Consider the following 18,817-nt stretch of genomic DNA (forward strand, 5'->3'; position numbering starts at 1 on the left):
AACAACTTTATAATTTAAATAAAATACGTTTTAATGAAACAGCTAAACTACTTGAACTAAATTTTCAAAATTAATTTTTTTGAAATTTAACAACAACGCTTAAAACTTGTACTAGTAAAACTACTTTTAAGTATACTTTAAATTTTTTTCATATGAGGTATACTGATAATTGAAGAAGTGGTATAAAATTTTACAAGCTTTATTTTATTTTCAAATTGATACAGCATTTATTTAGCACGAAAATGATAAAACAGAGAAAATAAGTGATTATTATTATCAATATTAAACAACAACTGACAAAAATAAATAAAAGCAATGTAGTTTTACACAGTATGACGACTAAACTTTCACAGTCAAAAAATTCGATTTAATAAGCTAGACTTCAAAATATATTTAAAATGCTAACAAAAACGGATTAATTTTAAAATCCTTACCTAAATAATTAGCGTGTTTAAAAGGCTTAAAACGGTTGAGTACCAACAAAATAAAATTTTAAAACAAAACTCAAATACTAAGTGCAAAAATATAGTTTTGTTTCGTTGATATCAAATATATTGCGTTTAAATCTTTTTTACATCAAATATAGGGGGATACCCTCCTAAGTAACCATTTGAACTCCGCATATTCCTCCTCATTGGGTGCTGGTTTGTAGTTGTTTATTCCCACTCCCTCCAAAACCTTGTGTTTGAAATACTAATTAGTTAGTTTAAAAAATTTTAATTTGATGTTCTGTAAGTTTTGACGAGCTTTCGGAAGTGAAAACACTCTTGAGCATTAAATCGGTATTTAAATTATCAAGAATTTCAGAAGAAAAACTTTAGTAAAGAGTGCTTTTATTAAGGGCATAGGGGAAGTCCAACATTGTTTTTTACAAAAAATAACTTTGGCTTTTAAATGAAATATTTGTTTAAGCAATTGTTTAAGTATTTCTTTGAAACATATTTAATGATAAAATAAAGCAAATCATAACACTAAAAAAAAACACATAGATATGAACTTTATGCTTTTAGAACAAAATGAAAAAAAATTTTGTAAGATAATTTTAAAACTTTATAATCTACTTTCACACGGTTTAACAACATGTTGCTCAATTTTTATCTGTTTGTTGCTAAAGCTAACAACATTCAACTGAAAACGACATTGTGAGCTTTACTTCTAAGTACAACTCAAAAAAACCTTTTGCATGGATTCTTTGTATTGCTGTTCAGCTCTCAGCCCTTCCTCTATCTCGCGTTGACGCTCAATTTCCTGCTGGTACTTCAGTTCGCGCTCGTACCTCATTTGTTCGAGCAAATCGGACGCGTGCTGGTAATTCTTCATTGCTGTGCTGTTGTGTAAAGTTCATGTTTGGGTACTTAAATATTTTAAAGTTTTAAAGGTTTCTTAATAATATTGTTTAAAACTTGCACTGGTGTTTTCTAAACTCATGGGCGACAGGCAAGCGTTGTTTATTTTAAAAATGTACCCATAACAAACAGTCAAGAAATAGTACTAAAGTTCAGTTTATAGCAAATATAAAAACTTTTAGAAATTCCAGAACTACAATTTGCAAAGTACTTGACTTATTAAAACTGGTATACGTTTCTCTATGTTAACCTAATGACAAAGTTCCACGGAATTCCCTTCTTGCACATGCAGTAATAACTAGTGATGTACCGGACCCACAATTTCGGGTCCGGCCGGACCCGGATCCGGACTTTTTTTTCAAATCAGAATCCGGCCGGAACCGGATCCGGACTTTTTTTTCAAATTAGAATCCGGCCGGAACCGGATCCGGACTTTTTTTTCAAATTAGAATCCGGCCGGAACCGGATCCGGACTTTTTTTTCAAATTAGAGTCCGGCCGGATCCGGATATCAGACAAAAATGGCAATATCCGGCCGGACCCGGATAGTGAGTACGGTACATCATTAGTATAAGCTAGCCTAAGTCACAATGAGGTTTTTAAAAACTAAAAAAAATAACTTTAATCTGATAATAAGTAGAACAGCGAGCCACAAGGTTTACAAATTTAGGTGTTATTTACAATTAAAAATCTGTAATCAAGTTCATGAACAAAATACACTAGAAAATTACAAAATATTGAAAACTGGATCAGCTCAAACTCATTCAAAATCTAAAAGAAAACTAGCCTGAGTTTTTACAAAAAACTAAACTAGCTTGAGGCAGGCAGGCAGGCAGTCCAAGATTTTCTAAAATTCCCAAAAATTTTCAAACTAGCAGGGTTGCCACTGTTTAAGTCAATAAAACTAGCTAGAGTGAGTATAAACAAGCCTGAGTCAGAATGAGGTTTTTAAAATTACTTTAATCTAATAATCAGATAACAGCTAGCAAAGGTTGACAATTTGGTGGTAAAGTTGTGGACTGATTGTGGTACACTTAACTTTTTAGTAGTACCCATCATAATTAAATCCTACCGTATATAATTAATATCTAACAAATACTAAATTCAAACTGAGACTACTTTCTATAATCAGACACAACAGTTTTGAGTGATGAATCTTTTACATAAAACACAACAAGAAATACTAGCATATACAAAATTATTAATTACTTTGGTAACACTTTAAAAACTGGAAACTATTTAAATCTATTTCAAAAGACTTAAAACAATATACTAAAAATTAAATAAAACTTTTAGTAAACAAGAAACTGTAAAATTTTTCATAAACTATTAAACTATAAACCTGGCTTAAATATTTAAACAATTAAACACCAGTTGAAATATTCACTTTTAAAACAAAACACTACTTACAATAAGCATTCACAAAAAGTTCAAGATATTTTGTTGCTTTAAGCTGCTCACCAAACTAACTAACTGCTTACATATAAACTGCCTGTCATGTTCTGATGTTTTGTTGCATCAGTATTTAGTTTGAAACATTTCGTCATATGATTCTCATTGGCTCGTACATTCAACCGTATTAACTCTAAATATTCTCTGAGCTCAACTTAAAACAATAAGTAATGCAAGTATTCATTCCAAAGTTTTCAATTTTACAACATATGTAAAGAGTTGCATTTCATGAAATGTTTATTTCATAGTTTAAATGTAAACAAGTGTAAATTAGTCACGTGTACAAAATGAGCCAATCGGGGTAGGTGTTTAATTTTAAGTGACGAAAATGACTCTTATTAATTAACACAGGGTTTGTTTTTAAAAACATATTTTTCAATATGCTCTTTTTTACTAATTAGATCCGGGTCCGGCCGGATCTCTGTTAGGATCCGGCCGGACCCGGATCCGGACTTTTTTTTTCAAATTAGAATCCGGCCGGAACCGGACCCAGACTTTTTTTTTCAAATTAGAATCCGGCTGGAACCGGATCCGGACTTTTTTTTCAAATTAGAGTCCGGCCGGATCCGGATATCAGACAAAAATGGCAATATCCGGCCGGACCCGGATAGTGAGTCCGGTACATCACTAGTAATAACTTTCACAACTCCCACACTATTTTTACTAGTGACATTTTTAAAGTTCGCGACTAATTGTTATACTATTTGTTATTTTTAGCTTTAAAAAAGTTTTAATAACTTACTTCAAAATAACTTATTGTTGCAAAAAATTTGCAACTATTTAATAACAAGTATTTCCCAGCCAAACAATTAACCTTTACTAATATAAAACAATTATCACATAGCCTTTAACTGTTCAAAATTTAGGTTTAATTGTTTGCTAACAAAAGATCCTAGTGAAGTAACTTCACTGGAATAAAAATAAAAACAAATTATACAGTAATCTTCCTTTATTCTACCATAGCCTTTATACATTTTGTTTTTACTTCTAAAACCAATAAAACTAGCTTAAGTTTAACACCTCCACTAAAATAACTTCTAAATGTTTGTTTTATACTCCTAGTCAAATGACAAACCTAAAAAACTAAACAAATGAGTTAAGCATTAATGGCCACAAAGTGCTATACACGACTAATTAGTTGAAATATAAAAACTATTATTATATATTTTGAAATTCAACTTACATTCTTGTTTCGTCAGCCTTATCCTGCTGATATTCTGCCACCATTTTGTCCATCATTTTTTTGTCTTCAACTTTATGCGCTTTTTCGTTTTCAATTTCATCCACTTTAAAAATAAACTGAGGTTTGTGTAGGGAAATGACTACTAAATTTACACAGACTAAAGAAGATGTTGTCACACACAAGCTGATTTTTTTATTAAACAACAAGTACATCTATAAGAAACGATGTCTTGCTGTATCAGGTGTAAAAAGATTAATTAAGAAATGAATTACTTGTTCGGAATCAAATTATTCTTAAACATCTTACATACAAATTTAATTTTACAACATATATAACATTAAACAACATTTGCACTAAAAAAAAACTAAAAGCTTATTTTCAGCTTAACAACCTGTCTACCAGTTAAACAAGATAACACTATCAAACAAAAATTTATATAAGCACAAAATACAAACATACTTTTGCGCTGAATTTGGTCCCTGCGCACGTCAATGACCTCCTTCAGCAGCTTGTCTCTGCTCGCCTTCTCTCTCTTGTACTCTTCGATCCTCTTCTTCCACAGCAGCTTCATTTCCTCCTCCATCATTTCCTCCAGCTCGGCCTCCCGTTGCGCCTCAAAGCGAACCTTAGAAAAGCATTTGATGGTGACAATTTTACAGTGATAACTTATTTTCAAGATATGTGGTTACAACTTTAGTGCAGGGCTTACTAAACTCAATTTAATAAGAGTAAAAATAATCACCCTTTATCGCCCATTTAGTAGTTAATTATCTCATTTACATTTAACTAGTTTATAGCTCACTAAACTCATTTTAAAAATAGCCTACTTGAGTGAAAATAAGAAAATAGTCGCCCCCTACTTTTATTAATTACTGCCCCTTTACTAGTCAATCACTCATTACTCTTCACTAGTTATAGCCCTCTAAAAGGCGAAATCGCTCCCAAGGAAACTTAACTGAAAATCAACAAATACTTTCAAGCGGAAAACAAACATGCAACCTGTTCCCTGAGGTAGTCAAGGTACTGGAGAGTTTCCTTCTTGAGTCGCTGCCTGTCATCCTGTCTTCCCAGCTCCTCAACTCTCAGATCTTCCAGACACTTTTCGAGGATCTTCATGTCGAGAGCAAGCTCTTCCTGATGAGCGATGGCCGACTTCTTTATCTTGTAACGGATCATGTTGTCCAATTGTGTTCTGTAATTTTTTAATAAAAAAGTGTCGGTAATAAAAAATGTTTCAACTTATTAAAGCAGTTGGTTTAAATTTCAGGATTAAAGAATTACTTAATTAGCTACAACTTTATTTAAAAAAGAATCTTTTGTTAAAACTTTGCTATGTAATTTATCACAGCAGTTCACTAAAACTACTTTAGTATACTTATATATTGTTTTGGTCATTAATATAAAAAGTAAAACAACATTACATAAAGATAAAAGGTAAATTTGAACAAAATTTTATATTTTATTGAAACCTTTAAACTTTATTCAAAAGATAGACGTTAAAAATTCTAAAATATTGCTACAATTAAAGAAAAACTAAGCTAAAAACAGTATTTACTAATCTTTTACGCCTATCTAACTAAAAAATAAATAAAAACTATAAAATGATAAATTAATTTTTAAGTAAAAGTAATAAATAAAACTTTCCTCAAATATCAACAGTTTTTTTGTTTTTTTTCCAAATTAGGCGTACTATAACTTCGTTAGTATTTAAAAGAAATCATCAAATACTTTATGAATATAGTACTTTAAGTAAAAACAATTTGCATAATTAATGATTAAGCAATTGAAGTTAAAAATAAAAACTATTTTTAAGTAAACTTTAAGTAATTCTAAAATGTGTAATGTTTAAACAAGTTTAAAGAACTCTAAAATTTATACAAAGCTTTAAATATTAAAAACAAAAACAAAACTCTCGATCTAATAATATTGACAACTTATTTTATGGTAGACTTTGTATCATAGGATAAAAATTCTAAAACAGTATAGTGTAATGAAACTTCCTATAAATTTTTTACCCAATACCATTTATGCAACTTGTAACAACTCACTTAGTTTTGTTTTGCATTTTCTTTTTGTCTACCCAAGCTTTTTCATCTTCCATTTTAATCATTTTTCTTTCTTCGTCGACCATTTTCAACTCATCTAATTTCACTCTCAATGCTTCATCAGATCTGGATGCTTTCGCGGCCATTTGAATGTTCAATCCTCTGACTTGCTCGCTAAAACACCATAAAATTAAAAGTTCAATATATATTTTAGCTGAAGCTTGTTTGAAGCTGCTAAATATACATTTTTAAAAGTTGCATCAAAGACATAAAAAATTGTCGGAAATAATAAAAAAAATATTAAAATATTTGATTTTCTCCAATAATTACTAGTTTTCATAAATATTTTTATAAACTAAAAATTTTTGAACAATGTGGAAGAAAAATAACATACTAATTAAAGAAAAACTTTTTCAATCCAACACTTTAGAATTAATTTATAATTAAAAACAAAAGAAGACAATTTAAAAATTGTAAAAAATATTAATTATCAAAAGTAGCTTTTGTTTTGCTTCTTAAATTTTCCAGTCCACAAGAAACGCAAACTTTTATAGTTTTCAAATAATTTCAAACTTTAAAAAATACTTTAAAAATGTTTTAACTATTATAAACGTGGTATCATCCTAAGTTTAATCAAGTATGTAGCAATAAAACTAAAGTTAAAAATAAGTACTGTTATGCAACAGTTTAATAGCTATTCACAACATAAAAACTACACATTTCATTATTTAAAACTCTTTTTATTTTAACGTTAAAAAATGTTTTCATTTACCAACCTTTTCATAACGATAACTTTTGGATATAATAAAAAGTCTTTAAAATGTTTCACAAAAATAAATAACCAAGTTGATTATAACAATTTACTGAAAAACTTTTCTAATATCTTTTTAAACAACTCTACAAGTTTAGAAACTGTTTTGGCTACTGAATACATAAAAATTAATCTGCTAGAAATAAAATACAAACAATTGTGATGAGAACAGAAAGGAAACAAAAACTCACGCATCTCTCTCAACTCTCATCACTTCCTCCTTTCCTCCCTTGCAGCTTTGGCCAGTCTGTCTTTTTCCCACAGCTCAGCATACATGGCCTCCTCTTCCAATCTACGCTTCTGTTAAAACAACTGGTTAAACAAAGTTCAGCTTGTTAAAACTTTATTGTAAAGAGTTTTTTTTTTAACTGAATGCATAAATTGTAGTAAAACAAAGTATACATGTAATTACGTATAATTGTATACAAAAAGTATTACTGAAAAAATATACTTTTTGATTTAAATAATTTTTAATCAAAACAGTGTAGCCGTAAGATTTACCGGGTCAAACTTATTTTAAAAAACAAGTAGAATAACTTTTAACTGCATACAGTTATTATGCTGCTGTTTACTTTGTAGAATAGTGTTACTTACTTGTTTTTAAAAAAGTGCTGATAAGCAATACTGAATTGAAGTTTTAAAAATTGATAATACTAAATGACTATTATTTTTCTTTTTTGTTTTTGATAAATTTAATACCTGCTAAAAAAATTCTTTTTTATTTCTTAATTCACATCAAATCGTTTTTTCTAATCGACCATGAAGTAATAAAAAATTAAATAAATTTTCTAGTCTGATAAAAATAATTTTTACTGTACAAATTAGCTTTAATAGGTGATTTGATTTAAATAAAATAACTTACTTGCAAAACTGCTTTCATTTCAACTTGTTTACATCTGTCTTGGAAAACTTCAACTGTTTGCTTTTTTGATATGATTGGCCGTATTTCTTCACATCTAGCTCTGAAGTTTAATAAAAACTTTTTAATGTTGACCTATTGAATAACTTATGTTAGTAACTTACTTACATAGTAATAATAAAACAAATCAGAATACTAGTTTAAATTAGTGATCTAACAAAACTGGATGGATCTTGATTTTAAACTAGTATCAGGATCCTAATTTATTAAGAAACAATTATTTTTATTTTACTAACATTTAAAATATTCATTTCAACAATCTTAAACTAATAAACTAAATAACACTAAGAAAGTCAAAATACAGAACTAAATTAAGCTAAAGAATTCGATAAAAAACATACAATGCTAAAAATTTCATTTCTTTAAACTTACAAAAATTGAAGCTCTCTTTTCTCTCGTACAACTTTCATTCTTTCTTCCTCTCGCTGCTTCTTCAACATTTCAGCTCTTTGCTTCAACTTTTCAAACCTCTGATCCTCATTGAGGTGAAGAGCTGCCGCATCTTCCAAACATTTGTCTTCTTCGTGAAGTAGCAAACTTTTCAACCTGTTGTTTGATTTGTTACGCGTTTTAGCATACAAAACACTTACTTTTGATTATAGAACATAAAAAAAGAAAACAATTTCATAGAAAAACTTTACATTCTAGCTAATTATTATTATTTTATTTAATAAAAATAACTAAGTTATTTATGACGAAAAGGCTTTTCTTAATTATTGTACTACCTTTTAAATCGTAAAACATATTCTATACCATAACTTATTTTTTCAATATTAATTTTCTTTATGTATCTTAAATGATATACACTAATTATACTAATAAATAACTTTTATAGTATAAAAAAAAATTGAAACCTGCTACAACCTTTGTCTCTTTTTGTTAAGTTCCAGTTCTTCATTATCTAAAGCCTCATTAAGCCTGTCTTTAACATAATTCCTTTCAAATCTTTTGTCAGTTGTTTTAACCCAGTCTGACTGTAATATTGAAATACAGCATGATAAAAAAAATAACTAGTAGATTAAAAACACAATTTAATAAAAAATAAAGCAGAGATCTTTTATATTACGTTTTTTTTTTTTGGCTTTAAAAATTATAAACTACAATTAAAAAAAACAATATCTTATACTTAATTTGAACTAACGTACTAAAAGGTATAGTAGTCGGTTTTATAATATTGATAAAATTGTTGAAAAAATACACTTGAAAAAGGTTAGTTTATCAAAAAGTAAGAACAATTTAATTTTAAACATCCTTGATAATAAATTTTTAAACGCTTAGGTGAAAATATATTTGGAATTTTCAACAAGCTTATTAGTACAGCAAGTTTTTTTTAAACATTTTGAAAAGTTTTTAAATTCATAATTTCTGATGTCATGCAGTCATAAAGTATTCCATTACATATTAAAAAAATTAAAACGACAAAACAAAACACTCAGATTCACTTCTAAACTTGTACGTAAATGATAATGCTGTCTAATTTTTAGAAAAAATCATTTTGATAAAAACATCAATATAAAAAATTTTTAAATATATGTTTAAAAACAATTAAACCCAGCAAGCTTTACATATAACAAATTTAGATAAACAAATTACTATACTAAGATTTACTTTCAAAATTATATATATAAAATGTAAACATTTGGCAACAAGTTATAGTTGTACTGATCAAATAAGCTAATACATGTAAAGTTTTACATTATAAACATGTTCTTAAAACTAAGTCCATAGGTGATAAGATTTATTTACGAAAATTAAGGGCATAGGAAGGTAAACACTTTTTTTTTTAGTTTTTTTATAAGTTCTAGTTAGTTATCACACTTCATAGAATTCGAAGTAACTTTTAGAATATAAGCTATCAAAGTAGTAATATAAAATAAGTCCTTTATGAGAGGTGTAAACTAAATAGTGAATAATACACTATTTTAATAAAAATCTATCTCCTCGTAACGTTTTCAAGTAGCTATTTTTAAACTTTACTTATACAATATTAAGAAAGTTATGAACAACTTTTAACCAAAGTTTTTTTTTTCTATCAAAATATATATTTAGTTTGTAGGGTAAAAAATTTTTTTTCAACTTTTTGACAATTGTGATGAGAAACTAAAAACTTAACTTTAAAATTAATATTATAGAAATTTGTGAACAACTTTTTTGGACAACTTATTTCATATAGAGTTTCAATAGTGACTGTAAAGATCTACAAAGATTAAGTAAAGCTACATCAAAACTTACAACATGATAATGACTTGTTAACAAGTTTTAATAATATAAATTCGTTAAAAGCTAGTTTATAATTATACTTTTTCTTCAGCAACTAAAGCTAGATACTTACTGTGTGGAGTCTAATAAAAATTATGATGCTGTTATTTAAACTTTTTATTAAAAAAGACTTTTTTATACTTAAATAATCAAACTGGGAAAATTTTTTAAATGTTTAAAAAACAAAGCATAACTAAGCCTAAAATAAGGCATAAATAGTAGTTAGTAATTACCATTTAGTTTACCTCTTAGTTTAATAAAATATTTTTACAAAAATATTAGTTGAAACACCTTGAAACGAATTCTGTTATCTATATTCATTTGTTTTAGAGTTTCATACAAACTTTCTTCCCTACGCCTTCTTTCTAATATTTTTGCTTCATTTGATTTTTTCTTTGAAGGTTGCTTGGCTATCTGTTAATTAAACAAAAGTATAATTACTACTACTACTTAAATTGTTAGTTAATTCTAAAATTGTTAAAATATTTGCAAGTAGTTGAAGCAAACAAAATACTTTTAAAACTTACTCTAAGATACTCTTCACATACATAAAACTGCTTACTATTTGTTAAGATATGTTCTTTTTTTTTTCAATACAAATGTATAGAAAAAAAATCAAACTTTGTCAGCAAAATTCATAAGTTTTTTTTTTGTTATTTCTTCTTTGACCACTGGTTGTATTTGTCTAATTTGGCTTAACCTATAGCTTTATTTTATTAGCGGCGCCTTTCCTCTGTGTATAACAAAACATGTTCCTTAATACATAGTTAATTGGCCTTTTAAAGTGCTTGGGGCCTTGGGTTTTTAAGTTTTGTTTATAGTCAGTGTTCTCAACATTTATCAGCTACTACAAAAGTCCAACAAACACTGAGTTATCTGAGTATTAAAGATTTGAAAGTAAATATGAAGCAGGCTCTCCTAACAAAAGTGAAACACGTTGTTCAGATAAAAGCTGTTCTAGTTATACAAGTAAAAGTGAAACAAGTTGTATGAATAAAAGTTAAACCAGTTACTCAAATGAAGGCTGAACCAGTTGTTCAAATAATTTGAAGCCAGTTGTTCGAATGAAAGTGAAACCAGTTTTGGAGTGAAACCATTTGTTCCGGTGAAGTTGGAGATGGATATTGTTGTTCTCTTTTGGAAGCACCGGAATTATAAATTTTGTGTTATAATTTTTGTTTTTTTATGTTAATTTTAAACTTTAGTTAGTTAAACTCAGATTCTTTTTCATTTTTAATGTAAAATTTTGGTTAATTTTTGTCTTTTTGTTGTATGTCTTTCTGTATAAGTGGCCTAAGTTTTGATGCCTGGGTCCTTCGTATGACAATAAACTTACAATAGTAATAAACAATCTAGTAGAAATTTTGAAAAACTACTTGAAAAATCCTTTCTATCAACCAATATCCCAAATATTCAGGAAATTTACTTTGTAACACTTTAAATAATTGTTGGAAAAAACTATTTTATAAATTTAAGTAAAACATTTATGACCTATCAAGTAAAAAAAACCTCTTTTTTTCGCTTTTTGTGATATAAAAATATTTTTTTAATTAATTATTTTATAATAAAGATTGTTATAATATTCTTAAAGATTATAATGGAAAGTTATAGAACAATTGCTCAAAACTTGTAGAATAAGAACATTTTTTAGTATTTTTTTCTTTTTAGACTCTATAGTTTGTGTCTTCCTTTAAGAATTTATTTGACTTTGAGTGCTTGTATCTTAAAAGGTACTGTGAATTTTTGAAAACAACAAAAAGCAACCAATAAAAAAGCTTATTTTTTAGTTTAACAATAATATTAAATAAAAAAGTTATTTACTCCTCTATGGCCTTAATGGGTCTATAAAATAGAATTCAATCAAAAATTTTATAGCACTAAAGTGCAAAACTTTTATTTTTTTTGTAGAAAAAAGTTACAAACGTGATCTTTTGAAAAAAAAATAACTATTTAAACACAGTTACTCTTACAAATCTATGCACATTGTGTTCACAGTAAAAGGACGTAATAAACAAGGGGTAGCAAATATACCTTATATATTTGATTTTTTTTATAACACATTTGATAAAATACAGTTTGGAGACTTTCCCATTTCATTTGTTTACAAAAAAAAATTTTATTTAAAATTTTCTTTCAAATTCATTTTTACTTTATACATAGAATAGCTAGAAATCCTGAGGTAGAATAGCACCAATTAATTACTATATTTATGAAGACATTTATAAAACTATTTATAAGAAACTTTGCACAACTAGCAAATTTATTATCAAATCGAAAATACCTTTGTTATTGCAAAAAAAAAATAACAAAAATATCCTAAACAAAAGATTTTAAAAGGTTAACAAAAAAGTTCTTAGTAAATAAAAGTAATATTTAATTGAAATGTTTAACTAAATTTTTACAATTTTGATGTTAATAATTTAACAAGCATTCCAACTTTAAAAAAAAACCTTCTTACTTCCAAAAAGCTTAATCATCTTCAGAAATCTATCAATTCAGTATGATCTTTAAAACAAATTTTAACACTTACATTTAGTCGGCATATAAAAGTTTAATATTTTAGCAAAATAAATTATGCAAATCCCAATAATTAAAAATAACTGTCTAATGCTAATTTACAAATCCTATAAAGAAACATAAATGTGAATAACTGTTTTTCATAGATGACCTTCTTTTTTTTAACCAATTACTAAGTATCAGTTGTTTTAAACTATCTTTTTAATTCAATGTAACGTTTAAGATATAAGCAATCAAAGTTGGAGAGTTCAATAGATGGAAGTCATAAATTAAAAAAAATTAAAAAAACTAAAAATATATCTACTAATATATCTTTTAGGCGACCACTTTTAAACTTATTCAGTCTAATCTTTAATAAAAAATGAACAACTTTTTGCAAGCAAATTTATAATTTCTAACTTTTTTTTTAAGAATCAAAAAATAAGATTCCTCTTTTTTTTTTCAAGTTTTTTTTAACTATTAAAAGAAAATTTAAATTCAAATGCTATAAAATTCTAGAAAGCAACCAAAATTTAGTAATTTTTTCAATGTTAACAATTGTCTAAAAAAAGGGTTTTGAAGGTTTTTGTAATTTCTTCCAGGTTTTTAAAAACAGAATTTTTGGTCCACTTCTAATTAAACTTAATTTAAAAAAACTGTCTTCAATAGTATAACAACATTGAAAAAAATACTGTAAAAAGACTTTAAATGTGTTTTTTAATGAAAAAAAGTTTTTTTCAATACAAAAAATTTTTATCTTTATGATATATTTTTTTAATCCAATAAAAATTTTGTTACTTTACATCTGAAAATAGTTTAAAATTCAAGGTTTTTGGCAACCCTGAAAAAATTATTCTTAAATAAATTTGTAGTGAAACCTTTTTGACATAACTGATTTTATTCTAAAATGTTATTGAAAAGTATCTTATTGTATGTTTAAGCTTACAAGTAAAGCATAATGTTATTTTTTGCAAAAAAAAAATTGGACCCTTTTTATGGCCCTAACTAGTTGTGTGAAGATCATAACACTTTTTAAATTCTAATAAGTTGTATGATAGTTGGTGTACACATGAGTAATTTACATATTATGAGTAAATAGCTTTGTGACTAAATTTTAATTTCAAAAAAATATTGAATGCTTTAGCTGTGAAGCTAAACTAGTCTTTTATACAAACCAAATGATTTTTTTTCTTATTTGAGTTAAGAATATTATTTTAAACAAATACATTTTCTTTGTAAAATTAACTACATTAAATTTTAAGTTTTACCTACAATTTAAAAATGTTGTGAAAAGTATAAAAATATTTACAATAACATTAAAAGTATTTAAAGATTTTATATTATTAAAAATGAATAAGTTATTTGCTAAACTTTTATTTAAAATCTTATTTTTATACAAAAATGTAGTTAAATAAGTATTAGTAATTTTATTCTTGCAAACTATTTTAAAATTAAAAGTTACAATGTTTTTTTGTCAAAACTTTTTTTTAATATGAAAGTATATAAACTTAAACCTTCAATTAAAAAAAAATCTTCACTTAAGTAATTAATAGGATTTAGTAGACCTTTATAAATATTTAATATCTTAATCAAATAGCATACATAAAATATATGAAAGTATAATAAAATGTAAGAATAATAAACTTACTATTCCAGTTGAGTAAGGTGCTGGGCCTTGAACTTCTCGATTTTTTAAATAAGATTTTGGAGGTCTATCTCCATGAAAAACAAGCATACTATTTTGTTAAATTTTAGTATGCTTTGAAATTTATTATTTTTATGTTTTAAAATTCTCTAAGCATTTTAAAAACTACAATTTTTATGTTGTGCAAAATGCTATGACAACTTAATGTATTCACTATTTTATTGTTAGTGGTAGAAGCAAGCAGCTTTGCCAGATTCAATAAAACTTAAAAACTTCTTCGATTTTTAATGAAAAAGTTTCGATTAATTACTAGAATGGCGGTAGACATCGGTATAACCCATAAAAAGAAATTATTGCCTATAACGTTTACTTTATTTAAAAAATACTCATTATATTTCGAGCAACTCTCATCAATTGAGTACAAAGCTAACAAGTAATAAGATTTTACAAACTTACATAGTAACCAAGTAATCATAAAGTAGTCAAAAGATTAATGAAAAAAAGCAATTAGTAGCAGTTAAGATCAAATAAATTCACTTACGTTATAATTGGTCTACAGTAAAACTAAGAACTAATAAAATAAAAACAGTCCTTATAAAGTATTACGAAAATAAAGAAACAGTATAGTCTTTTTTTTTTTTGCTTACATGAAACAGGTTTCCTTAATAAAATACAAATAGCTTCTAATTTAATCAAATCGAAAACAATACTACAAGTTTTAATAATTTTAAATCTACTTTTATTATAACTGTTTGCACAAGTTGAATTATTAACTAAATGTTCTGCAATAGATAAACATTTACATGCGTTTATAACCTTGACCGGTATATCATCTTTCTTATATGAAAAAAAATCTCTAAACTTTTTGGTACATGCTCTTTTATTCTTTTCCCTAGATGTCTTGTCGTTAATCCAATTTAACTTGCTGTACAACAGCAGCTGTGTTGGCAGATTAGCATACTTTTATTTAAGTTTAATACTGGATCCTTACCACCTGGTGTTAATAGTGGCTTAGAAGTGAAAGCAATTCTAGAATTTGCTGCATAAGTATGTTTTGACTATGCTGTAGCTTTATTTTCATAATACTTTATAAAGATTGTTTTTATTTTATTGGTGTTCAGTTTTACTGTAGATCAATTATAACTGTTACTAAATGCTTTTGTCTTTTATTAACCTTTTGAACATTTTATGATTACTTGATTATTTGGTTACTATCTAAGTTTGTAGAATTTTATTATTTGTTAGCTTTGTACTCTACTGATGAGAATTGCTTAAAATACACTTAGTGTTTTAAAAGTTTAAGTAATATGTTTTTCACTTCATTTTCATTCAACAACTGTGCTTATTTGACATTTACTTTGTTACAATTTAGTTATGAAGAGTTTTTATATATTTATGTTTTAACTTTTAAATTTACTGTGCTGGCAAAGAAACTTGTTTAAGTTTCCGGAAGAAGTCTTTTTGGTAAATTATGCCAAAAATTATGCCTACCGACTAGTTGCCTAATAGTTGTCTTCTCCTGTAGTAAATTTTTGTTTTTCGTTTTTTTTTATATTTTAACAGTAGAAAAACACAATTAAATTCTTTTAGTTAAATCAATTTTAAACAAAAAAGTTTTTTCAACAATTAGTAAAAATGTAAACTAGTTGCAAAAGATCCATTAAAAGTAAACAGTAGTGTGCAAAATGCATAAAAACTATCTAACTGTGAAAGAAATTTGAGTATTAGTAAAATAGTTTCCAAATCAGTTGTTTAGTATACTTTAATTCAGTGCTTCTGAAATGGGGTTCCGCGGAATCCTAGGGTTCGGCGACGCCTCTCAGGGGTTCTGCGAAGCCTTTCGAAATTAAAAAGGACATTTATTTAATTAATATTTTATGTAAATTAAAATTAGGGGTTCCGCAGAAAAGTTGAATTTTGGAAAAGGGTGCCGCCACTAGAAAAAGGTTCAGAAGCACTGCTTTAATTAACATTCAAAATACAGGTTTTAACATTTCCTAACTAATTTTTTACACAATTTTGAATTATATAAGCAATAATCGTTCACAAGAAAGTATAAGTCTAGCTAATGAGTTGTTATAAGGTCAAATCAGGACACATAATGTTACATAGACTGTTATTGATTGTCTTGTGATTAAAATAATACATGTTTTTATTTTGAAACGCAAAACTACTTGCATACATTTACTATTAATTGGTATTATTTGACACTTCTTAATTGATACAAAAACTTTTTACAAACTTTATGAAAAAAAAGCAAAATTTTAAGAAATAGCTATTTTTACTATAGTTTTTAATAATAATTTGCATACTTTTATAAAAATTTATATATTTTCTTTGTAAATTTAGTTTTATGTAGTTTTAAAGATTTTGTTTAATTTAAAGTGTATGATCGCAAGCAATACGTTGCATTAAATTTATTGTAATAAAATTTTATTAAAAGTATTTTTACAAAGAAAAGTAGTCTAGTAAAGTATATATATTATTATACGATGTAACGTTATAAGGCGTTAAATCCTGGAGATCCTGATAAGCTAAGCTTATCGGAATGTATATCACAGATGTTCTTGTGCTAAAACTTTATTTCAACTAACGGCGTTTCACTGCTCTCAAATAAATTTAAGAACAGATCTACGGAGTCTATAAAATGTTAACACACATTAGAAAAAAAGCAGAAAAAAAGCATGTATAATTATGTATAGTGTTTATCTAGGTAGTAACTATAAATGGACTTTATGGTTTAAAAACAAAGTTTGGGATAAAAGCATAAAATTATAAAATTATCTACAAAAAAAACAAATTTAATAAAAGTAGGCACTAACCTCAAAAAGCTCTAAGAATAGGCAGGTTTTAAAAATGAAAATTAAATTGAGTTGTGCAGAAATGTTACGTCATAATAATTTTAACAAATTGTTCAATAATTTATACAGCTTGAAAACATGAAGTATTAAACTTGCAAGTATATGTAAGTTTTGTGAAATAAATTAGTACATAAGTAGACAGAGTTATTTAAAGTAGAATCGTCGGTTATGGGGACAGATATTCGATAAATCTTGCCGCTTATTCAGAAGTAGGTCTTTATCTTCTGCTGCAATTACTGCTCTTTCTGTATTGCAAGTTGGGCAAATTCTACTTACTCCGTTGGATGCATGTTTTATCTTTGAAACAATACTCCACTCCATGTTTGGCCTTTTACCGTACCTGTGAAAAAAACTCCAGACATAATCCGATAAACGCGTGCTTTGTTTTTTATTTATATTTTTAAAAGTATGTTTATGATTAGCATATCTATCCTTGAAACTACCTGCTGTACTTCCGATATAAATTTTATCTGGGCCCTTACTTTCAACTTTAACTTTATAAATAACATTTTTAATTAAACAATTACCTTTTAATGGGCAGTTATCTTTGTTTAATTTACGGCAATTACATGTTTTAGGCATATTACTTAACTTATTACTATTAGGGTTAGTTGGTTTTGAATATTTATTTATAGTTTTATTGTTATGTATTTTGCTTATACTTTTAGCGCTATTGTCGCTTACTTGTTCTAAGTTTTCTTTTATCATTTTAGAAATACTTCTAGTTATACGTTGATTATTATAATCTACACTATTGTTAGTACTATTGATATCGATATTTTCATTATCATTAATATTAAAGTTATCATTATAGCTTATATCTTTAATGTTTAAAGTTTTAATATGTTTTACATTATTGTTACCATAATTAAAACTTTTACTATTAGGATTATCATTATTATTACTGTTATTAAAATTATTATTATTATTATTACTGTTATTATTAATTTGATTAGTATAATTAGAAATATTGTTCATATCTACGTTATTACTAACTTTATTACTAGAGTTATTATTTGTATTAGCTTTGACATGTCTATTTTTAAAATTTGAAATTACTGTTTTGTTGTGCGATTGTATTAAAGTTTTAACATTACTCATGCAACTATAAGAAATTTTAACTGTCTTTCTATTAAAAATTTTGTTATAAAAGTGGCTATCGGGGAAGTGTTTATCGACAAGCTTTAAAAATTCTTTACCTAAGTTTATATTAACTGAAGAGCAATATGGAGGATTATACCACATTATATGTCGGTTACGCGGTTTTTTGCGTTTTTTATCTACATCTAATTTTTCATACTTTAATTTACATTTAAAACCTCGATTTGTTAATTCATTTTCGTACGGTGCTTTTATTTCGTTAAATATCTTTTCATTCGAAGAGAGGGTACTTAGACGTTTTTGTGTCATTACCGGGAGGCATTTTTTTACATGGTAAGGGTGGTCAGAATTAATATTGATAAAGTTTAATAAAGAATTCGGTTTACGGTACGGGACTATTCCATTCGTGCGACTCTTTGCTTTTTTCGGGTGATGATGTATGGAAGAAAAATGATACCGATAGTTTTTTTGATATACCAATGGGTAGTTTTCATGGAGCGGAGGTATGCGATCTTGTAGGCTTATACATCCTAGATAAACTCAAAAGTATTTTTGATAATTGTGGGTTGTATAGAGATGATGGACTCGGTGTTATTGATCTTTCAAAACCTCTTGTTTACGAAAAAATTAAAAAGTCAACGTTTAGATTGATGTCTGATATAGGTTTTAAAATAACTTTAGAAATAGGAGCGCAAATAAC

The 18,817-nt window shown here is 26.7% G+C and overlaps 1 protein-coding gene across 1 annotated transcript; it reads right to left on the reverse strand.

Annotated features, from left to right (window-relative positions):
- Window positions 1–607: 607 nt before the first annotated feature.
- Window positions 608–14,261, reverse strand: LOC145847462 (cilia- and flagella-associated protein 53-like; the record flags this gene model as incomplete). The annotated part of the gene is made up of 12 exons (XM_082953603.1): window positions 14,159–14,261; window positions 10,306–10,428; window positions 8,620–8,729; window positions 8,128–8,301; window positions 7,699–7,798; window positions 7,051–7,136; window positions 6,029–6,199; window positions 4,980–5,172; window positions 4,440–4,605; window positions 3,981–4,083; window positions 1,177–1,327; window positions 608–678 (listed from the first exon to the last, which is right to left on the reverse strand). Coding segments are annotated over exons 1-12 (1,535 nt in total), but the record flags the coding sequence as incomplete, so codon positions are not given.
- Between the last annotated feature and the right edge of the window lie 4,556 nt (window positions 14,262–18,817).

Source organism: Thalia democratica, unplaced genomic scaffold (assembly GCF_965202585.1).
Source record: "Thalia democratica unplaced genomic scaffold, ktThaDemo2.hap1.1 HAP1_SCAFFOLD_928, whole genome shotgun sequence".
In the NCBI taxonomy this organism is placed as follows: domain Eukaryota; kingdom Metazoa; phylum Chordata; class Thaliacea; order Salpida; family Salpidae; genus Thalia; species Thalia democratica.